Genomic DNA, 22,698 nt, shown 5'->3' with positions numbered 1-22,698 from the left:
TGCTCGCTCTCAGTTGCTGTGGCTCCCCTTGGGTATTTCCAGAAGATAATACAGAAGCAATTTTCTGGTAGATCTGGGCTTTGCCCTGGATTTTGCAGGAAAAATGATCTAAGGAGCTGTATGGTACAAAAAGTGAATGTCAAAAAAAAGCAAAAAAAAACCCCACCATAGCTACCATTGCAAGTACAGGAATACCTACTACATACATGTTCTCAATATGTAAAATACAATTTATTGTATTTAGGCTGTTCATAAGTATCAACACAACGTAGTATGTTTGAAACAAACATCTCGCCAATAAATACTATCTAAACATTAATATTAATCTTTTGATCAAATGTGTACAGTGTATTGACTCAATATTGCACAGTGAGCTCTATATGACATTTCCATAGTGCATTCAGTTTGTTACAGGGATAGTTTGCCACAAATATTGCGAAGCATCAGAGTTGACTTTTCCAAGTGAAAACAGCTGAACTGTTCCATTAGGGATGGAAGGCTGATATAAATGTCAGTGTCCTAGGTTTATTGGTTATGGATTCACAGAACCTAATGTTTTCATAAATGAGGAGACTTTTGTTTCTTATATGATCTTTTTGTAAAAAAATTCCACTTTCAAATAGAATGAGGATATTATCATCAAACTTATAACTCCAGTGATCAGTGAGCTTCTTTTCTCGTTTCAATCTAAATATAAATCATATATTTGATATTTTTAGAGCTGTATCTTGCCACTTGCATTTCAAAGGCCAGACTGTGCAAGCTCACAGCATTATTCCAAACCTTTGCTCCCTATATGCCTCTGCTCAAGTTAGACTCAGTACCTGCTGGTATGAGCAGAGCTGACATACTCTAGTCCCAATAGTTTTCAATGTATAAATGCAGATATAATCTCACAATGGTTCTATAATTAATTGTCCTATCTATCTGATTAAATCTTGATTCTACAGCATCAGCTCTGCAGAGGGTGGTCCTGCCAGTTTGTATGGCTCCCACAGAGGGCTCGGTGTTGCTAGCAAAGTGGCCAGCTGTCCTGCTTCCCTGAAACCCAGTGGCTCCTGTATCAGATGGGCTCATGTGCTCTGGTCAGCACAGTATCGAACATTGCAGGACTGTGGCTCAAAGCAGGTTTTCAACAACTCACTCTTATTCATTCTCAAGTCCAAAACTATGTCCGTGGCAGTGGGAGATGACTGTTAAGAGTAAGAAGTGTATGACTTGGTTTTTAAGGTTTGACACACATTTGCATGAACTTACACTGCTCTGACATTGCAGAAGGACCTTAAAATGGGATATACTCCCTTAATATATATTTAAGCTACATTGCCTTGCCAAAGTGGTATGAACTGCTCAAAATGCAAATAAGAATCATGATCATAGAATGACTATGACTGACTTGGAAAAGATTTGACCATCGGTATAATGGTGCTTAATGCTTAGCATGTAGCATCCCTTAGTGCTTAGCATGTAGTATTTTTTTAATTAAAAGAAAATTCACTCACCAAGTGATACAATTAAAAATTTCTAAGAAACTACTGGTTAAGTATTACCTCATGATTTCGTAAATCATGTTTATATCCCTCCTCTTTGCCATTTATCAGTTTATATATATTTAGATTCTTTATATTCAGGTAACAGAGATGAAATACGCATTTCTATCTAAAAAGACAGTAGGAAAAAAAAGGGATTGAAAGAATTTCTTTTCTGTACAAAAAATACATTTTTATGACAGCAGCCAGTACCTTCACAGTAGGCCCTTTGCTCCTCTATACCACCAAGGTTCAGTCATCCATAACACCATCATAAATTATCAGTATTGTTTTTCTTTCCACTTTTCAACACTAAAATTCAATATGCTACTACGGAATGTTTCCAAAGCCTTATGCTACATCCTGATAAAATCAGGACTTTTTTTTTTTTTTTAAACTTTAAAAAGAAACTCAATTCATGCAAATAAATACACAATGTGCACTGAAATAATCAATTCTATGATACAGGTGACTTTGCAGAAAAGTCCCTTTATAATTAACTAAACTAGTTCTAATAAAAGAATATTGTTTCAAAACAGAATTTAAAGATTTTGTTTTACTACAAGTTGATGTTTGCTATGTGTTCAAGCAGACTACATTTTCTACCTAGTTGTTTTAATCTGTTGGTTCAGTGTCACTGTTTTGTAAAGTAGTGAATATTTGATTTTGAGGAACAGCTTCTTTATGCAGTTTCTGTAGTCCGGGGTTTCAGTCTTCATTTGATTCTGCAAGCAGGATCTCCGATTAAGCCCAGATCTGTAGAAGGAGAAAGTTGGTTTGTGACAGTGACTCTTCTATTACAGGTTTAATTAAAATTTGGCAAGGCAATTAGGTGAGCGGTAGAGAGTATCAGCAGCAATTATATTTTTAACCCACGAGTCCAAAACTTAACAGTTCTGCTAGCACTTCGTGGGGATTTTTATTAGCCTTTCCTATTCATGCTTTACACCGTGTTTTTATACCCTCGTTAGGTCCTCTAGAGTTAGTTATCCCGGAACAAGCCTTCCCCCTCACCTCCTTCTATTAAACAATCAAAGAAACAAAGCAGCGCTCAAAGTGGGTGCTCCCAGCACTTACCCGGAGCGTGTGATCCCAGGAGCCCGAGCAGAACGCCGTGCCATCGGGAGACACCCGCAAGGTGCTGACGCGATTTTCGTGTCCAAACAGGATGGATACACGAGACCCTTTCAGCACATCCCAGACATTTATGGTGTAATCATTATAGCCCGCAAACAGCAGGCGACCTACAGAGAGAAAGAGATTTTACACGGTGAGGTCTTACCGTGCCTCGACTGCAGCAAGAGCCTTCTCTAGGACATTTATGCCCCCCGTGAGCCACAGCCCCGTGCCGCCCTCTGACCACTGCTCCCCCCAGACTAGCTGTGCTCCTGTGGGACAGCCCTGCCCCACCGCTGAGCTGTCCATACTAAATGCTGAAACAATTAAAATCAACGAGTTACAAACGCAGCACATTTTACTTAAATGACACAGAATGTGTTCAGTCATTACAGATGGGAGATGACTCTTAATCGTGACAGACTGAAGAGCACTTCAACAGCTATTGCAGGGTCATAATACTTTGCTCAGTCTTTGCACAAGAAGTTGAATATAAGTGGTTGAATGACTAGCAGGCAATTTGGTAAGTGATTCACTGCTAACGGGACAAGCTGTGGTGCTTGTGACCATGACAGAGGCGTTTGCCTCAGTCCCAGAGGGAGGGCAGTTCACCACCCACTCATCCCCACCCAGGGTTACTGGAGGAGCTCTGCACTTAAGCTGAGGCAGCAGCAGAGAGAAGACTCGAGCTCATGCCTCAGGATCTGTAGTGAAAAGTGGTAATGTCTCTTTCTTCATGCCCCTCTAACATATTTTTACTATTAATCATTTATTATCCTTTTAAAAACTATTTATGTAAGCACATTTAATAGTTTAGTTGCATTTCATGTTTCCTTTGAAATGTTTTTCATCATTATTGTGAAATTCTAGCCCAGCTGTAGTTAATGGTAAAATATTTCCTGCCTTCAGTAGGGCCAGGAAAATACTTTTCATCACTACAACGAAGCAATAGCCAGCTAGGTTATTTAAAGAGTAATTATTTTTACAGAGGAAAAAAAAAAAAAAAAGCTTCCATGCATTAAATGTTTCTTTTGACACTTATTACTTTTAGTAACTTTTAATAACAAATGCTTTATCAAATTAAAGTGAAAGATTTTACAGTTCCCCTCAAATCTCAACACTAACATAACCTCCAAAGTTCAAGTCTCACCACTGAGAGAGAAGTCCACACTGGATGCTCCAAAAATGATGCTCTCTTTGGAATAAATTGCTACTTCTCTGTCTGCACGAAGGTCATATAAACGACACTAGGATTAAAACAAAACCAACAAACATGCCTCAGTAAGGGCTGGAGGCACTGCCTAAAATATTTTGAAAAACTGGGAGTGGGAAGTGCAGCCTAACAGGCATCACAGGAAGTGGCTGCTTGGCTTCTTTCCTTCTGCTATTTCTGCCTGCTATTACTGGGACTCCTTTAACAGGGATCTAAGCAACACAAGGCTGTTTTGTATAAATTGTGTGAAGGATTTGCTTTTTCAAACCACTTCTCTAAGCCTCCTGCCAGTCCTGCTATAAAGAGATGAGTGGTGGGCTTTGGACCGTGGCTGCCCACTGAAAGTCCCCACACCCTTGTGGACTGTGTCTTGCTTCCCCTCTGTGGTTTTCTACATATTAGGGCATCCTGCTGCTGGGGAGGTGCATGGGGACACAATCCCTTAAACAGCAGTTTAGCCACAACTGGAGTCTGGGAGACAGAGGATCAAATCTCTAATCATCGTTGAGAACACGGACCATGAACTAACGAGGCTATAAACACACAGTGTAAAACATGAACAGGAAAGTCAAAGAAAAGATGTAGCCCTTGCTCTGAGTAAGCCAGGATAGCAAACAGTCCCTGCCCTCCTGTGAGGCCTCTGCCTAAACAACCTACGGGAAAGTAAATCAAGTGAAATAATGCATTTTTATACAGATCTTTGGGTTTCATTTCTCATGGAAAATCCCAAATCACCTCTAACAACCTATACTTCCTGTTTTTATCATTTGCCAGCAAACTTTGGCTTGTTTAACATGGAAATCATGTATCAGACTTCACTGCCATGCAGAAAGGCAATCTGTTAGCCCTGAAATCAAAACACACTTCTTAAACTATTTCAACTGAAACTCCTCCTCAATAAGTTAAGCTTAAGCAAACACTGGTCAGATGGCTTTGCTAATACTAAGAGTTTACTATTGAAAAATGGCTGGTATTCAAGCCTGCACATAAAGAAGAGGCTGTTTGATTCCAGGGCAGTGGGGAGCTGCCAGGGGTGTGAAGTCCAAGTCATCCCCTGCTCCAAGCTGATGAATAATTTCCTCAGACTATCCTGATGGGGAGTTGGGGTCACTGCAGGTGACAGCACTGTCATGTGAGCACACCTTTATGGTTTACCTCCAGACAGCCAGGATTATCTGTTCCTCAAAATCCCCAAGTATATATATCAGGTCAAGGATACCAGTCTGTAACACTGAAAACACCAACCTCTTAATTTAAAGAATGAGGTATATGGAAACTGCCACAACCTCTGTCAGAAGTATAGAGGTGGAATTTCCCATTCTCCTGCTTAAGTGAGGGGTGTCAAGACTAGTTAAGAAAGAAAAACCCCATGAAATAAACTAATAAGAGCCTGTGATACTGGGCATAAGAGCTTGTGATACTGGGCATAAAAAGAAAGTGCTCTCATCAGAATTTAATGATAGACAATTTCTCCCTATCACACCCTAAGTATCTCAAGAACTCATGGTACCACATCCAAGTGTGCAGAGAGCTGAGCTCACCACAGATAATAATTTATAACTGCAGTTTTTAAGACCTAAAAGCAGGGTACACTCTCTCTAGAAGAGCCTTAGAAGGTCTCCACATCCAGTGAAGACAAAAGGAATGTTTCTGTTGAGTTTGGCTAGTATTGGAGCAGACTCAAAACATGCTCTGAGGGCAGAGTACTTTAGATAAAGTCTTCACCCTCACCCAGCTCTGTGTGATGTTTGAATAAACAGAAGAAATAAGGTGCCAAGTGCTTCCCAAACATCTGCTGCAAGTTACACTTAACTCCCTGTAGGGCCGTGGTGGGGGCAGAGCCTGGTCCCCCATGGGGACCCACCAGCTGCAGGAAGAGCCACCAGCCATGTGCCTCACTCAGGGTGGAGGGCACCACGTAAATGTCATTTTGCATATGACCAAATTTACCTGTCAATACATTCTGTGCCCCTCCTAGCAGATTGCTCGTAGATAACTAGGATCCATTAAGAGCGATTGTGTGATCAAGAATGACCTGGATGCAGTGACTCACTCCAGGGAAGAGTGTTGGCAGTGAGTCAGACCCAGACCGACAGGGAGGAGATGAATGTGACCAAGGCCACCCTGGGGCTGCAGAGCCAGCTGCCCACATCTGCCCTGCTCTGTGCTGAGCCCACAGACCCTCTGCTTGCTGGGACAAGCTGCTTCTCCTGTCATAAACTTCAGCATTTCAGCTGGTTCCTCCCCATGCTCTGACCAACAGTTACATGAAGTCAAATATCTTCCGGTAAGACAACTATTTTTGGTCATGAAACTTCAAACATAGAGAATCTGAAATGCATATTTGGACAGTACCTCATGTAGACAAGTTTGCAGAAGTGACCTACAATGTTACTAGATTTTTTTCCCTATAACATATATAGTATTTAATATCTTATCTTATAGGAATTATTATGTCTGCAACTATGGTGTCACAGGCCCAGTTTAGTCACTGAAAGTCCTCTGTGTTTGTGACCTAATCTTCTAGGAAAATCTGACTTGGGAAGTAACAGAATTTCCCTAAATTAGGTTACTGAATTAACATACCGTAGCATCGTCCGAACCAGAGGCAAAGGCATCTCCACTTGGATAATATCTGTGCACAAGTGAAAGAAGACCAGAACACATTACATTACTTGGATGAGGTCAGACTTCAAAAATAGAACCAGAACATTGCTCAACATTGCAAATGTGTCCTCTCCCAGAAACAAACTGACCTGACACTGTTGATATCTGAATCGTGGGTTTCAAATGACTGGATGCACTGACCAGACCGCATGTCCCAAACCATGGCTTTCTTGTCACATCCCTATTAAGACAAAAAAAAAAAAGCAAATGGTGACATTTACCCCTCACGTACCTCATATTTGTCATCAAGCCCAGCTACTTTCAAAGGCTCGGAACATCACAGCTCTGAGGGGATTTAACCAGCAAAGCAGCCCCAGAGCTGCCTGCACTTGTACCCTCCAGCTGGAGCAGTTGCAGGTAGAAGCAGAGGACATCATGAAGGCTGGAGCCTCAGGACAGTGGGGTGCAGACAGTAATGGGCTGTCTGCATTGGCAGCCCCACACTGACCAGCACTCACAACCCTGCTCTGCTTGTGCTGCTGCCCTGCCCATGCCTGCAGCCCCACCATGCCACAGAGCTGCGTAACTCACTCTTTCCCTTACCACTTAATGTGCCCAATACAAAAAATTAATATCCAGCATTTGAATTTTATAACTAATTCTTTTCTCACACTGAAATACAAAATGAAATAGGTGCATCCGGAGGGCTCTTGCCCAGCCTCCCACCAGAGTTAACCTCTGTCAGGGCTCTGCATCCTCAGGCTTGATGGTGTGGTTGGGAAGAGAAAAGCAACATAGCAGCACTTCACCTCATCGCCAAGCTCTAATCTGCCCTTCCAAACAGTGCTTTGAAGAGATCATTTAACACTCAGTGCTCAGCACCCTGACAGCTTTGGGCAAGGGCCTCGCCCATCTCGTCTGCAATGTCCTTGGGGCAGGAACCATCTCATACCTGTAGGCTCATGCTCTCAGCAGCAGTGTCTCACTGCAACACAGTCACAGTGACAGGAAAAAGCGCACAGTCTTTTCTTTTAGGAGTGATGGAAGATTTTAATAAATACGCCCCTTCTGAGGGGTAGGCAGTGACCAAGGCTCAGCTCTATGGGCTCGGTCTCTTTGGGTCTGTGTGGAAGCACAGGGCAGATCAGGTGGCTGCTACTTGTGCTGAGCCAGAGTGCCCTGCCCAGCAGACCATGCCACACATGTTGTTTATTTTAATTAAATATGACTGCTAATTAAACAGTCTCTTTACAACTCACATAGTTCTTTTTTTTTTTTTTAAATTCAAATTTTGTTGTTAAAATGAAACCCCAGTGTTTTTACTAATGATGTCATTATTTATGTTCCTTTGCACCAACTTGTGGTTTGGTTTAGTTTCGGGTAAACCGAACAGGATAGAGAATATTTTGGACTCAGCATATTTCCCTCTCAATCCTCATCACAGCCCAAGCCCAAACCTTCATATCACTTCCATGTGCGCTGTTCTTACTGACCTCTCTGGGAGGCTGGGGACAAGACCAGTCTGACAAGCTGGTTCTTTGACTCCTAAGGTTTGGAAGGAGAAACCAGCAGAGAGATGGGCCCCCTGAGTGATATCCAACTTGGCCCAAGGAGCAGCGCTCAGAGGGCACAGAACACAACAGCCTGGGACACAGCCCTGAGCTCACTCAGGAGGGCTGGAATTTTCAGTCAAGTCGTTAAATGTAACACCAAGCCTCTGTGCTGATGTACTGACATTGCTTATTGCAGCTCAAGGTTACTGTGTTAGAGAGGCACAGCACACAGGGAGTCTCTCCACGCTGCCATACCTTCAGGTTGCACTGTTCTGCCTATACCTGCATTGACACAACATAAGACAGACCTGAAATGGTGTTTTGCATCTGATGAATTAAGCGAGCGCCTGTAAGCACAGACATGCCCAAGCTGCTGTATCAACACCAGTATGACATATTCTCTTAGCAGTACCATAGCTGCTTGCGATTCTTTGCCCTATAATAAGCTGAGCTGTTCCCAGGGAGAATGAATCTATCCTTTCTGGGAAGCAAACTCGGTGACAGGAAAACCCGAGAGAAGTAATGCACTTGGATGGAATTAGCTTTCAGTCACGCTTCAGAGCAGCTGTGCTAGCAGCAGGCAAACTGGGCCAGTGTGCTGGACCCTGCTCCTGATGGGCCAGCCAAATCTGATAAAACAGCCATAACAGAAGAGATCCAGGTTTATTATGCAGGGATGGGACCATGACTCCAAGCTCCCCTATTCCATGTTTGGCACCCTCTGGCACAAGGGCCATCCCATCATCAAGCACGGGATCAGCCCTGGGCCAGTGCTTGTGGGGCTCAGAAACCAGGTACCTTCAGTGAAGTTACTGGTAGCAACCTGCCTCCAGCAAGAGAGGTCATCTCTCAGCTGCTGCCAGCTCTCAACTGCACACTCAGTCTCTAATGTGGGAAAGACCAGGATCACCTTGAAAAGGAACAGAGCCCCATTTCACTCACCTTTATGCCTTGCCTGCCTCACTGCCAGGCTGTGAGCCAATGGCTCAGCTGCCTGGGAACAGCGATCCCTCGGCAGCACGACAAGACTTGGAAGATGCCTTGGGTGCTTTCCCAGACCAGTCCAGTCCTGCAGTCCCAGTGAGGTTTGTGTGTTCCTCTGGGCCAGGACAGGGAGCGGGCAGTTTTTGACTGATAAAGGGGCTTTAAATGCCTCTGGTACTGCTGGAAGGCACAGAGAACTCAACAACAGCTGAAGATGTGGCCACACCTCATGTCCCTGCTCCAACTTGCACGAAGGTTTAGCCAGTGTCCAAGCTACCCCATGACTTCTGGGGAGTGGTTGAGGGACATAGTGACATGCATGTCATTTGCAGCCCCACTTCGATGCCCTGAGCATGACCTGATGCCTGTCACACCCCATCTCACTCCAGAGAGCTGGGCACAAGAAAGGAGCAACGTGTGGGAAGTCCTCTGCTGTTCTGGGCTCCAGTTCACAGGGATTCACACCTCTGCTGTGACAGAAGTCCACTGCTCTGACTCTGAGCCTTCCCCTTCCCTGGAGAGGCATTGTTTTGATCTTGAGCTGGATTGCTTTGGTGTGGGGTGGAACTTGCTAAGTAAACAGAACTGCAGTCAGACTGGCTGGGTGGGTTCGACCCCACTGTCAGGGGTTTAATTTGCTCCAGCTTGGAAAATGTGCTTGCAATGAGTGGATTTCACTGGGGCATCCATCATCACTCCAGCATTCACTCAGTAAGATCAGGAACCTCCTGCTTTTCTGCCTTTTCACTTCCATATTCCTTAATTTTATATTATGAAAAGAAGCTCCTGCTTACCCCAGAGACAAATGTATTTCCTGTTTCAGAAGGGGCCAGGTCCAGGCACAGGACATCAGCTCCATGACCATGGAAACTCTGTAGAAGCTGCCCACTCTCAACATCCCATAGAGCACAAGTTCCATCTCCACTCGCTGTCAGGATCTATAGGATGTGAGAAGAATCACAATACAAAAATCATCAGTTGGCCTTCAAGTTACAAAGAAACAACTGACATCCTATACATACACCAAAGGACAACTTTAATTTAATGAAATATCAAAGCCATAAACCCAGTGTGAACCTAAGTACTTTTCATGGTTTTTAGTTTTAAGGAAAGAAGTTAAGAGTGGAAAGGGGAGTTATACTGACACTACTATACCTACACACTGTTTCTACAGTGGCCCCTTTTGTGCAGTGGGGTTTACAGAACTGATGGCACTAAGGACCTGCTGGCAGTTCCTTATTCTCCAAAAAGAAGGGAGAACCATACTGGTATTCCTGTCTGTCCCTGTATTTAACCCTGTCCATATTTAGGCTGCTGGAATTCAATCGGGGTAAAGGGAAGAACTGTTGGAGCTAAGTTTACCTGTTTAACTCTCTAATTTATTGTTTCTTTCTGCTTGAAATACTCAGGTTAAACCCAATTAATTTGGCTTAAGACATGAATTTTCTGAAAGGGCCGTAAGCCTGTCTAGACAGTTGTTTGATAAGTCCATCAGCTCTCACTTGTCCAAAACCATTTGTGTGTGAAAGGGCTTGAACAGACACTGACCGAACACAGCCCACAGCTTCCCATCTGCTACAGTGCTTGTAGAAAGCACATGTGATCAGAGCTTGTTATTGTGGCTAAATCCTGATGATGCTCAATTGTTCAAAATTTCCCCTTGGCACCCGAAGCTGTTATGCAATGACAAATTCTGTAGGTTGACAGGGTTCCTGTGCACTGGCGAGGAAGGAGGCAAGGGTGAACGAAGGAGGGCTCTCAGTTTTATACACAGGTTTTTCTCATGGTTGGTGAGGAAACTCAAGGGATCCCAGCAAGTAATCAGAAGTTAAAAACAAAATACTCCTCAAGAAGAAAATGATCACGCAGTCACGAACCCATTCACAGAGCTGCATAAAGGTTAAACACTAAACATGTTTGACAGATGCTCCAAAAGCTCGCTCTTCCCATAAACAGAGGTCTGCAAAGCTGCAGAACAAACTGTTCTGAATCCTGCAGTAGAGAGACGCTAATGCTCTCAGATGATAATAGCAGAAGAAAGTCCTGACTTGTCTTTCTGGCCAGCTTTTGAGCCTGGATCAATGAACTTCTCTATTCTGAGAAATATTTGTACTTGGCTGAGGAATGAAGCCTTTCAGCTCTGAGGATTTGCTCTTGCAACACTGAGTAAGAAAGACACAAGGGGAACAGGAGTAGCTAAAGCTGTAAAGGAAGGGTCTATTAGCAACCCAGAGCTCCAGCTAATACTTTAAAAAAAAGGTAATATACTCAATTTCAGGGTATTGCTATTGAAAACCGAACCAACTCTGAAAATCTAAAACCAGAAGGGAATTAGCAATCTTTGCTGTTGGACTCTGGCTTGCTGCCCTAGGGGCTCCTACATCACTGGATGGGGATCCTGCCTTGCCTGGCAGCAAGAGGCAGCACTTGCACAGGGCAGGGGACAGCAGAGACACAGCCCCTGCTCACTGGGAGCACAGGAACCGGGGCTGGGAACAGCGGCGAGGGGAGAGGGGCCATCCTCACCTCCTCCACCACCACGGGCCTCATCCTGCTTCTCAGCCCTGCCACACTGGGGCATGGCTGCCTGCCCTATGCAAAACACTTGAGATCCCAATTAACTGTTGCTATTAATACACATGGAGCATTGTCACATGGGGAGCATTATCACACTGCAGAGCTGCAGATACCTAATTTAGGAAGCGAGGCTCCCTGGCTCTGCTCACTGAGGCAGGGGAGGCTCTCTCAAGCAAGACTGATTTGGGGCACTGAGAACAAGGTGCATGGGTGACCCAGCTCTGCACCTCAGCACTTGGCCCACGTGGGAACGTGATGAGGAGTAAGGGTGGGACCCCTTCCTTCAGCACCCACACAGCCTGAGAGTGACTTTAATCAATGATGAACTTCCCTAGATCTCTCTTTCCCTTGCACTGCCAGATGCCCATGGGCACATCAACCCCTAAACTGCTACCCAGTCTTTCATTCCTTTGAGGGAAAACAGAGCTTAGTTTAAGAAAGCACTCAAGGCAGAGCAGCAGCCCTGACACCACCTAGCACTGGGAGCTGGGGGGGCACTGGGCTGGGGGACACCTCCACCTCACACAAGAGCTGCTCCAGGACAGGGACCACATTCCCCTGGTGAGGAGAACTGCTCTGCACACAGCTGGGAAAGCACCATGTACTTGTTCCACTGCGCACCCTCAGAGCTCCTGAATAGTTTTAATTCTGAGGCCTTTATGTAAATGAAAAAAGGTAAGAAAACTGGTATTCTCTAGGATCTCCTACGTAACAGTGTCCTAACAGAAGCTTGGCCAAACCACTTGTTTCAATAATAACAGGCAGTGCCATAAATGATCCTTTATAAGCCTAGCAATCATATGAAGATTTCTTTTTAAAGACTTCAGAAAAATCTCTGAATCATTAAATATAAAACACCTTAATCCATTGTGGATCCACTCTGGCAATAGTTGTACATTACCTTCAATATCAATGCAGTTTGCTGTATTTAATATGGAGAAAAAAGACCTAACCTTTCTTTTCTATTATGAAAAAATAAGTTGCTATTTTTTCTGTCATAGGATTTAATCACAATGCATTTAGGTATGGAGAAGAAAAGAGGAAACTGGTTTTATGTCTCATCAAAAACATTCCACTTAATTTAGACTGCTCTAATTCAGCAGGGTTCCTACACAGTAAGGTCAGGGCTAAGCAAGTCTGAGCACTGGGTACCTCCACCACTTGTTTCCATGGCAATGGACTTAAATTAGCACCTCAGAGTCATTACAGAAACCAGAGAGCGACAAACAACAACATACTCTCGGGCTTCACATGTCCTGAAATAGAAGCAATGAGAGCTGATATTTCCTTCAGAAGAGCTCCAAATATCTGGAAGAAGGGGACATGATAATCCCTTCTCCAGCAGCTCTGTTGACACCGAGAGCAATGAAAATGCTCCATTCTGCCACTTGTTTTGCTGCAGAGCTGCACTGAGCAGAGCTTTAATTAAATTCAGAAATCAGAGAGGACAAGGGGATTATCCTGGCTCCTTTCATCATCTTTCGTGTTCCTGCAGAATGAGATCTTTGAGATATTCACTACAGCGTGGCCTGGTCTCACAAGATCTGCATTTAGTTCCTGGCTTTGCCATCACCTCCCACTGTGGGCCTCTGCTCCACCCCACCAGCTTCAAGATGGGGACAGCATCACTCCTTTCCCTCGAGGGAACACACCACTGCATGTGCAGACAACAGGGATGCCCTTGTGGGGCCATCCTTGAGGCCAAATGTATTACTTGGTACAAATAAAAAATACTAAGAATGAAAGCAAAAGTAAAGTTGTCCGGATGTCCAGGACAAAGCAGGCAAACACACTCTCTATCAGCTGGCATAGTATGTACCCAACCTAGTCCTAAGCAAACCGTGTTTTTAACTATTTGCAATAGTCTGAGCCCCTAAAAGCACAAACTGGCACAGACCAGGTGAGCAGAGAACACACAGGTACCAGCAAGCTCCCTCTGCAGAAGCAACAGGCCTTTGCAGGGTGCAGCCTGGCCACGGGCTGTGATGAGCATCTCCTTACAGCAGCTTTTGCAGTACCTTCCCTGCCCCCTGTGAGGGTTTTCCAGCAGCCCTGCAGGGAGCAGGATATGGCCCTGGGAGCAAAGAACATTATGTGCACCATGTATGAGTGCAGCTCATGTTAGGTGGTGGTGAGCAGTGGGAAGAGAGCGCGTTTACCTGCATGTCTGAGTTAGTGAAGCTGCAGGCAGACAAGTAGTTTGTGTGCATTGCAACCGATTTCTTCTTTGCAGCCATATTTTCATTTTTTTCAAATGTCAGAGGGTACACAGAACACTTGTTGTCCAGGCCACTGAAGAGAGTAATAATAGCAATAACAGAGAGAGGAGAACTGGTTAAAACTGCAACGACAAAAGGCGAGTGGTGATAAGAAGGAAACCACCTGTCAGTGCTGCGCTGCCAAACCCTTACAAGTACCGACTTCCCTGTATTGTGCTGTGTGGGATCTCCCTGTGCAGGGAAGCCCCAGCTGCCTCACCAGGCTGGCTGCTTTACAGAACTTGAACAGCTGCGCCTCAGTATTTTTTACCCTTATCAAGTTTATAAATGGCACTGAATGAAAGCTCACAAAAGCATAAACTTGGAGGTGACAGCAGTCACCTCAGGGTTAATGTTTCACATACAGCCAAACTGCCATTTTTCTGCTGACATCTGTCATTGCAAAGATCAGTATTTAAGCATCATTATTGATCTATCTTAACAAATTTGACCTAACTACAGAAGAGATGGCATAGCAACTAGAGGGTGTGAAGACAGGGCTTTTAGAAGACTTTGGAAAAAAGGCAACAGAAGCACTAACCTCTGTAGCTGGTGTGTCCCTCCTGCACAGTTCTACCAATTAAGCTGTCAGATACAGGACTCATTTTTAAAGGGTCTGACTTATGTCTGATCCTTTCCTAGAGCCATGGTAGATCAGCCCTGCCCTGGTCCCTGGGAGCCTGGGACACCACCAGTTCCTGGTTCTGTGCCTTACATTACAGGTACAGCACTTAACTGATAGCACAACAGAACTATAGGTAGTGCATGTGTGTACTCCCTGTCTCCCTTACATGTATGAAGACAGAGCTTTTTGCCATTCTTACGAGTTTTAGTCAAAAACCCAGTTTCCAGACTTGCTTTCCACACATGATTATGGAGTCTGCCTGTCTGTCTCAAGTCTGCTGCTTTCTAGATTTTCAGGCCACACAGTGAAGTCTCCCTTTGTTCCTTTCTCTCGCCCCAAGCTTGCTTTGTCTGTCTGATCCACCCAGTCACTTTTTAAAAGATGCTTTGCCAACATTTCATCTCTTTGTTTTTATCCCTGCATAAACTCAATGTTTTCAAACTTGAGCCTTCCAAGAAAAACTTGTAGAAGATTATCAAGGATATGTTTCTTCTCCCCACCTCCATCTTACCAAAATCTATTCACATACTGGTAACTATTGGTGATGAACCTCTGCCTCATAGAAGAATGAGTGCAAAGTAAGAACAGGATTAAAATCTCTTTCCCTTAGAATATACATCCAACATAGACAACTACACTGGAACAGGGAAGTAACATGCATGCAGAATTCCTAACCCATGATATAAATGCTGAAAGAGGATTATTTACAATGCTTACACAACAAATGTTATTGCACTGAAGTCAGTGGAGATAATGTGTACAAGCCATTATAGGAATAGAATCAGAGACACTTGAGTGTAGTCCTTCCACCCACAATCACAGCATGCAAACTTCTATCTGTCAGCTTCTGAAGGCACCAGAACACCACAAAAAAAAATCAAACTTCTCTGTGTAAGCAGCTGTGGAAACTGGGAACTTACCCACAAGCAATGGCACATCCAGATGGGGCATATGCACATGCCATCACCCAGGTACACGGCATCGTCACCGCGTGTTCCTGAAACACAGCATCTCTTTAGACTGCAACATCACTGTTTCTCTAATCAGTGCAAAGAGAACAGCATAGAGCAATAAGTTCAGTATTTCTGTGAGACATTCTTAGGGTCAGTGAAAGGTACAGGTGTTTCCCCCAGCCATAACTCACATAGTCAGGCTGGGACAACCCTTACTGCAGAACTCAGCAGAGCAGCAGGAGGATGGCTAGTCCTTCTCTAAGATTTTCCACCTTGTTCACAAGCCCTAAACTGATCAAAGAGCATGTTTTATTTGGGTTATTCAGTGCTGTAAAAGGTCCCCATTGCTGCACATGAAAAAGTGAGTTAAATGCATGTAGTTTTTTCTCATCAGTGTGGTGCAGGATGCCATGAGGCAGCCCAGGCAGGGCTTGGAGGAGCAGCAGCAGCACCATTTCACAGTGAACAGCTCAGCTGAAGGATCCCAGGTGATCACACAGGATGTGTGGTACAATAGTTACTCAGGAAGGACCTCTGTTTTGCTGGCTGGACTCTGCCCCTAGCCAGGAACCCTCCCTTGTCAGCAAAGAGGCTGGATCAGAGCCTCACAATGGACACCATGACAAACCCCAGTGCCCTGATAGGGGCTTTCCTCAGAGACAGGTCAATGCAGGTGACTTGTCCTCAGCTCCTTGTTTTGAGGTGCTGGTGGAGGTCTGTATATTATCCCATCATCCCACTCTCCTGTGACACCTGTGAGCCCTTCATCTCATCCCACCGTCATTTGCCCTGGGCACAGAAATCCAAATTTTGCTGAATTTTCACTTACCTTGTTGGTAGTGAAGGAATCCCACACGATCACCTTCCCATCCTAAAGGAAAACACAGAGAGAAATTGAGGCCTTACAGGGACATGGCTGTAAGCCTGCTTCCCACTTTGGGGAAACACTCCTGCTCATTTCTATTCCCCAGTCTGTTATGTCCTGAAATTTTTGTCTCCATCTTAACAACAGCACAATGGTCAAGTGAAGCATCAAGGAGACACTCCTCAGTAGTGCCAGTTGTATCTACCACAAGAAAAGTAAATCTCCTCCTCACCAAAATGACTCATGTTGGCTTAAAAGACAAAATTTTTTTCCCATTTTTTACCTTTTAGTGGGTTTGTGAGTACTCCTTTCACTTGCAGCACATGCCACGGCCAGGAGGACCATCTCCTCAGGAACCTGCTACTAGTGAGTCCTTACTTGCCTCCTTTAAGCCACAATGTGTTTTTCCCAGCCTGTAACTACCACCTGCAAAGCTGGCCACCTCTCCCTAGTGATACCTGTCAGTGGCTCACCACAGGACCTTACAAATACAGAGGTGACCCATATCACAAATCACATACGAGGTGGCAGCACTCATGGGGACTATTTATGGACATTGCACTGTTAATTCATCTTCCCTTTCCTGCCTTTTCCTGGTTTTCCCTTTACTTCTCACTACATTTATATAATCTTTTATTATCTATTGATACAATCTGCTAAATAGCCATCCTAAGAACCCTTTAAAGAGAGCACCACAATCACTTTGGGTATGGCAGCTACACCTGTGCCAGCTACTTTGCCTTATGCATATAATACTGTTATCCTCCCTGTAAGCAAATGTTTATTACTGAGCAACAACTGCTACTGTACCTGGACTTACATAGTTCTCAAAACAGAGTAAAAAATGCATTTCAACCTGCCTGTTCAGCTTTCTTATCTACACATTAACATTTTAACTACTTTAAAAAAAGGTGACATTAGTTATTTAAAATTGTTCTCTTTGCTGAGATCACCATGAATGGTAAAAACTCATAGTAACTGAAGGTGGCTTGCAATGCAGATTGCCTATTTTTATCCCTCAAGTGAGACCCCTGACAGATTTCATGTAGGTCAATGAACAGCTGTGAGATGCAACAAGCTCACTCACTGCCATACTGGGCTCAGGAAGAACCAGGGGATCTAGAAAGTAATTATCTCATTACCTCCTCCAGCTTAGGAGACTGGTCTTGAGCAGGTGTTAGGACTGTTTCTCAAAATGCCCAACTAAACGCAGTAATTTTGGCAGGATATTTGAGGCTTTCAAGGTCACACCAATCATACAGACTGCAGAAGAAATTTCTGTGCCCAGAAATCTCTGAAAGAATCAGCATTTCTTCCCTTCCCTTTTCATGATTATTTTCTCTGAACACATAATCTGAAATGTTTACTACATATTTCATCTGTAAAGAACAAGGAAATAAAAATGGCCCTACATGAGTTCTATTTTCTATTATAGTAGGGAATATAGGGAAACTGTGTATGACTGGACAAGAACAATTTAGGGTATTAACTACAATAGGGTAGTTAAGCTTAGATTTAAGCTTTCTGAACAAATACAAACTGCCAATAAACTTCTTTCAAGGCATCTTGAAAACATTTAGACTATTCAAAGGTATCATCTGCAAAGAGTGGCACACAGCACAGTCAAAAGATTTGTATACTGCCCAACAGCACCTTAGAAAAACATCTGCCCAACAGCATACCTGGGAAGAGCTCACAATTCTTCTCTTGTCTTTGCACCAGTCCATACAGAGAACTTTATTTCCATGGCCCTTCAGGGTCCTCCTGGTCTTCATCACAAACTGACCCAGCGCCTCCACACGCTCTGCCACCTGATGAACTGCAAACAGCTGATGGTTAGTGAGCCCTGCATCAAAACTCTGCCCTGGTAAATCTCTGTTTAGGAGTAATGCCCTGGGAGGAATTAATCTGTGCAGTTTGAGTCCATGGTGAACTCTGCTTCAGAGGTGGCAGGTGGTAAAACCAAGGTGGGCGACATATGAACATATTTACCTGATAAAGGTAAGAATGAACCGAGCCAGGGCTTGGATTCCAGGGATGTAGCAGCTGAAGCTCTTGCAGACCATCACACCCAAGTACAATTGGAAAACAGACTACCCCTCTGCCCCCTCCTACTGGGAAATCCTCAGGCTTGAAAGTGGACAGACAGCCTCCAGTGCAATACATGCCTCAAAGTACTCAGCAGAAGTGAAGACCACTACTGGTTCTTAAAGGGAAAATCATACAGAAGAAGGGGGTAGGCATCAGATCTCCAGAGTTTTAATGGTAAAACAGTTGGTCTGGATGTGAGACTCCCAACTGCAGTTGGCTCTCAGCACTGTGTGGTGATGGAGTGTGATACAGGTACTAACCAACCTTCTGGTGGCCAGGGAAGCTGCCAGGGCCAGGACACAGCTCTGAGTGAGCAGGAAGCTTAGCATTGGCTATAAAAGTGCACTACCCAACTTTTCAACAGTATCTACAGACACCAAGGACTTCATGGTATGGATGTGTCAGCTTTTTCTTTTACGACAGAGAGAAACAGAAGGCAGTCAAGCAGCTTTCCTGAGTAGCATCCTCTGATGGAGAAATCAGTTTTCACACCTCATTTAATAGCAGTACTTTCAGCTGATATTCTTATAAAATCAAAAAAAAAGTGCATTTCCATTTGTGCCAACTGACTTTGACATAAAGCTGTGCAGACATGCAGCTGACACAACTAAAAGGTGTCTCATGTAACCCCAATGCCTCATGCTGGGGTTATCTGTACATGTCTGGGAGAAAGTGTCATCAGAGGAAACCTATTTGCTCTGCTCCAGCATGTTCATCCAGCATGGAGCTGAGCAGGGCCATGATTATCTTGGCACCCTGTAGAAGCTCTTCACACAGAGCATGAGGGAGGGTCAGATTTACTTCAAGTCTCATAGCAGAGTAGGGGTTCTGAGGCAGGAGACTGGCACCAGAAATAAAAATTACCCTGTCTAGAGAAGAGGATCCAGCACCTCCCTATGTTGTGTGTTTGTCCACACTGAAACCTAAGATGGTCCAGCTGCTGTTAGCAATGGGGGCAATGCCTGACAAACCTTTCGAAATTAATGCCGAAGCTCATGTGCTTTCATGAGCCGGTGCAGGAAATCTTAAGCTCTTCACTGCCAAGCTGGAGACTCAGGTCCACATCCCCCATGTCAGGTGATGCTCTGAAGCTTCATTGCCACTTCACCCTTCATCACTTTTCTAGGGCTGCAAGAAAGCTCCTGGGCTAGGAAGGGCTGTGACAGTGACAGAGACTGAACAGAGACAGTGACAGACATCCTGAACTTCGAGACCATTCCCTGGCACAGGCTCAGGGAAGCAATTTCTGCCTAGGGCAGAGACTGATTTCTAGTGGATTACCTTCCCAAGAGTTGTCTTTCAAAGCCACCAGCCCCACAGGCTGTGCCAGAATAATGTTCTCACCTGAAATCTCTGCTCAACCAGTCTCACAGAGCCCGGGGACAGGTGCTGTCCACCATTCCTGACAATTTGTCCACAGGTCAGAGGCGAATTTCTGAGAAAGTACCACATAAACCCACTGAGGAAAAGATACATTCTCCCTATTATTGCCCACAGAAACCTGCCAAATGATCCAATCAAAAGACACAAAAACACAGGAGAGGAGGTTATTATGGCAGCTGGAAAGATGCTTGTGTCCAGAACATATCTGAAAAAACAAATGTTGCACAGACAATGGACAAAGCATTTCCATTATGTCAACGCAGCTGAGACTCTGTGAAATTGTCTGGTTTAGCCTCGCTGATTCTCTGAGGACGCTTATCTCCAACCACAGCCATAATAATCCTGCTCCCGCCCAGCACAGGTTTCAGAGTCAGATAATTATTTTTAAGCATTCTTCAATATTGTTCCAAGATAGTTGAAAATCATGCACTCAGACAAGCAGATCAGCTAAAGCCAGTAAGTAGCTTGAGTAGTTTTACAGAGGTCCAGATAAAACTGCCTATTTGTCTGAAAAATATTGTTTGGCCTGAACAGGAGGTGTGGACTTGATGCAGGTACTATTGGGTCTTTGATCTTTTCTGTGCAGGAAGTCAGTTGGGTCTAATGATCTGTCTGGCCTTAAAAATTTATGGATTGCACAAACAGAACAAACTTTTCTCTACGCCTAAAACTTTAAGCTATAACACTGAATCCTTAAAACTGTAAGACTGCAAATCAAATATATGTTTGGTATTTCCTTTTTCTGTCCACATTTTTGAGAACTGATGTTCCAAACCAGTTGAACAAATAAGGGCAATCCTATTGCAGCCAGCTGTTTGTTTTGGGAACCACACAGGGAAAGTCACAATCAAAAAAATGTGAAAGATACAATTTTAGATTAGGAAAAAAAAAACCCACAAAACAAACAACCAACCAAGCAAAGCCCAGAAAAGATGCTTTATTCTGAAACTTACAAGCTCTGCAGAAATAGTACTTTGGAATAACTGAAGTGTAAAAAAGCTCTGATACAGAATTAGTATAAAATATCATGAGGGAGCATTGTTCTACAGCAGCATAACACTTCTGCCTCAGAAATCCTGTCATGGCTATGCAAATCCAGCCTTCCAATGGAAATTTACAGATTTTACATATGACAAAGACATGACTATCCTGTGACTAGCAATGGCACACAGAGTTATGGTGTCACTGCAATCACAGGTAAAACTGTGTGAGCAAAAATGGGTTTAAGAATATTCTTAAGAGATGTGTTAAACAGAGGCCCTGCTAGTTCTGATACAGAAATTATACTGTAGAAATATAGTGATTTATGGTAATGTTTCTGTAATGAGGCTATTTCCATTTGTTTAATAATTCAAATTAACAGGACATTCATATAACATATGATTGTCTAATTTAGACAAGAAATGCTCTATTTACTCCAGAAAAAAAAACTACCATATTTTAATCCTTCCTCACCTTAAATTTACAAATGTTTGTCAGTCCCTCATTCTTAGAAAACATGAAGAACTAAACCATTGGATACAGACTCAGACTCCTTTTCAGTGTTCAGGACATCAAAACAGATGAACAAAAAGTTTTAATGACCCACTAATATTTCTAATGGAGTAAGCTATGTGATTTCAGAGGAAAACAGTAATTTATATGTGTTTCTAAAAACAACCCCCAAAATCCCCAAAAAACAACCAATAGATTATATCAGTGTAATTACAAAAATGAAATTATGAAAATAAAAGGACTTTTATCTGTCTGGACAGGTGAATTAATACCTACTTGAGGAGTTCCATAAAGTAAGTAAGGTTAGCTTATTTTTCCTGAACTTGGAAGGGGGTGATGGTGGGAGGGCAGAGTTGAGGTCTGTCCATGTAATTTCTGTCACGTTATCCCTGGATCTTGAAGCTGCAGCTGAGAACGGTGAGTTACAGCATTGACAGCTCCAGCACTGACTCACCCCGCACCTCTGAATCAGCACTGCATCCCTACAAGCTGTTTCCCCGGGGGAAGGGGAGCAGAGGAGCCGGGTTTGGAAGCGATGCTCCTTTTTAAGCCCTTCCACACCTTGCGTGAAATCCCGGCCTCATCAAAGCAAATTCCTATCACCTCCCACGCGGCTGGGGTTAAGCTTTGTTCCTGACACCACATCGAGCGGCTGCAGACACATCCCGGGCTGCACCGAGGGTATTTCAGGGTCCCCGCCCCTCCCGGCCGCCCACCCCCGCCGGAGGCAGCGCAGCCCGGGCCCGGCCGCCGCCGTGCTCCGGGGATGCTGCGGGGATGCTGTGAGGTCCTGCCCGCCCCGGACGGCCCCACCGCCCCCTGCCCGGGGGGAGCGATGTCCCGGCGCTGGGGCCGCGCTTCCTGCGCGCTCCCGGCCCGGCCCGGCCCGGCCCGCGGTGCGGCCCCCGCGCCCCGCACCCGGCCCCACTCACGCTCCACGTCGTGCAGCTTGGCCCGCTCCTCCTCCAGCTTCCCCTTCAGGCTCTCGGCCTCGCTCTTCAGCGATGCCAAGGTCTCGTTCTCGCGCAGCCCCTCGGTTGCCATCTTTGCGGAGGAAGCAGGGAGAGCGGGGATGAGAGCGGGAGGGAGGAGTTTGCCCGCCCGGCTCTCGGGGATGCTGCCGAGGCTCCTGCTGCCTCAGCAACGGCGCCGGAGCCGGCTCGGGCTTCCCCTCCCTCCCCGCTGACGTCCAGGCCGGACGGGATGCTGCCCAGCCCCGACCACGCAAACCGTGAGGACCAGCATCCTCTGTCCGGCCGCTCCAGCATCAGCAGCCCACTGGCCTCCCGGGACCAGCCTCACCTCCTGCCCCTGCACGCTGTGCATCCCAAGCCCTTTTCACAGCCCAAAGGCTTAGTTTCCCCAGAAACACACGACAAAGAGTGTTTCTGCTTTGCATCCAAACTTGTTTGTACAAATTGCACACTCTATTGGGGGGGGGGAGGAAGAA

General features: G+C 44.8%; 1 protein-coding gene across 1 annotated transcript; it reads right to left on the bottom strand.

Annotated features, from left to right (window-relative positions):
- Positions 1 to 209: 209 nt before the first annotated feature.
- On the bottom strand, positions 210 to 22,419 carry GNB5 (G protein subunit beta 5). Its single transcript, XM_050309573.1, has 11 exons — positions 22,181 to 22,419; positions 17,963 to 18,099; positions 16,245 to 16,286; positions 15,383 to 15,459; positions 13,739 to 13,871; positions 9,797 to 9,940; positions 6,615 to 6,706; positions 6,445 to 6,493; positions 3,796 to 3,892; positions 2,607 to 2,773; positions 210 to 2,285 (listed from the first exon to the last, which is right to left on the bottom strand). Exons 1-11 carry the CDS (start codon positions 22,290 to 22,292, stop codon positions 2,274 to 2,276), a joined length of 1,062 nt encoding a protein of 353 aa, XP_050165530.1. The 5' UTR covers positions 22,293 to 22,419; the 3' UTR covers positions 210 to 2,273.
- Between the last annotated feature and the right edge of the window lie 279 nt (positions 22,420 to 22,698).

This window comes from Myiozetetes cayanensis, unplaced genomic scaffold (assembly GCF_022539395.1).
Source record: "Myiozetetes cayanensis isolate MyiCay16 unplaced genomic scaffold, myiCay2020 scf14, whole genome shotgun sequence".
NCBI lineage: Eukaryota > Metazoa > Chordata > Aves > Passeriformes > Tyrannidae > Myiozetetes > Myiozetetes cayanensis.
The sequence above is the reverse complement of the archived record's forward strand: the minus strand, read 5'-3'. Positions and strand labels throughout refer to the sequence as shown.

Bases quoted from the DNA above. Each gene is read 5' to 3' on its own strand.
- GNB5 (XM_050309573.1), bottom strand. From the start codon at position 22,292: ATGGCAACCGAGGGGCTGCGCGAGAACGAGACCTTGGCATCGCTGAAG. The intron at 6,707-9,796 runs GTAAGCAGGAGC...TTGTCTTAATAG, and splicing joins GAAATACATTTGTCTCTGGG to GGATGTGACAAGAAAGCCAT. The intron at 3,893-6,444 runs GTATGTTAATTC...TTTTAATCCTAG, and splicing joins CTGGTTCGGACGATGCTACG to TGTCGTTTATATGACCTTCG.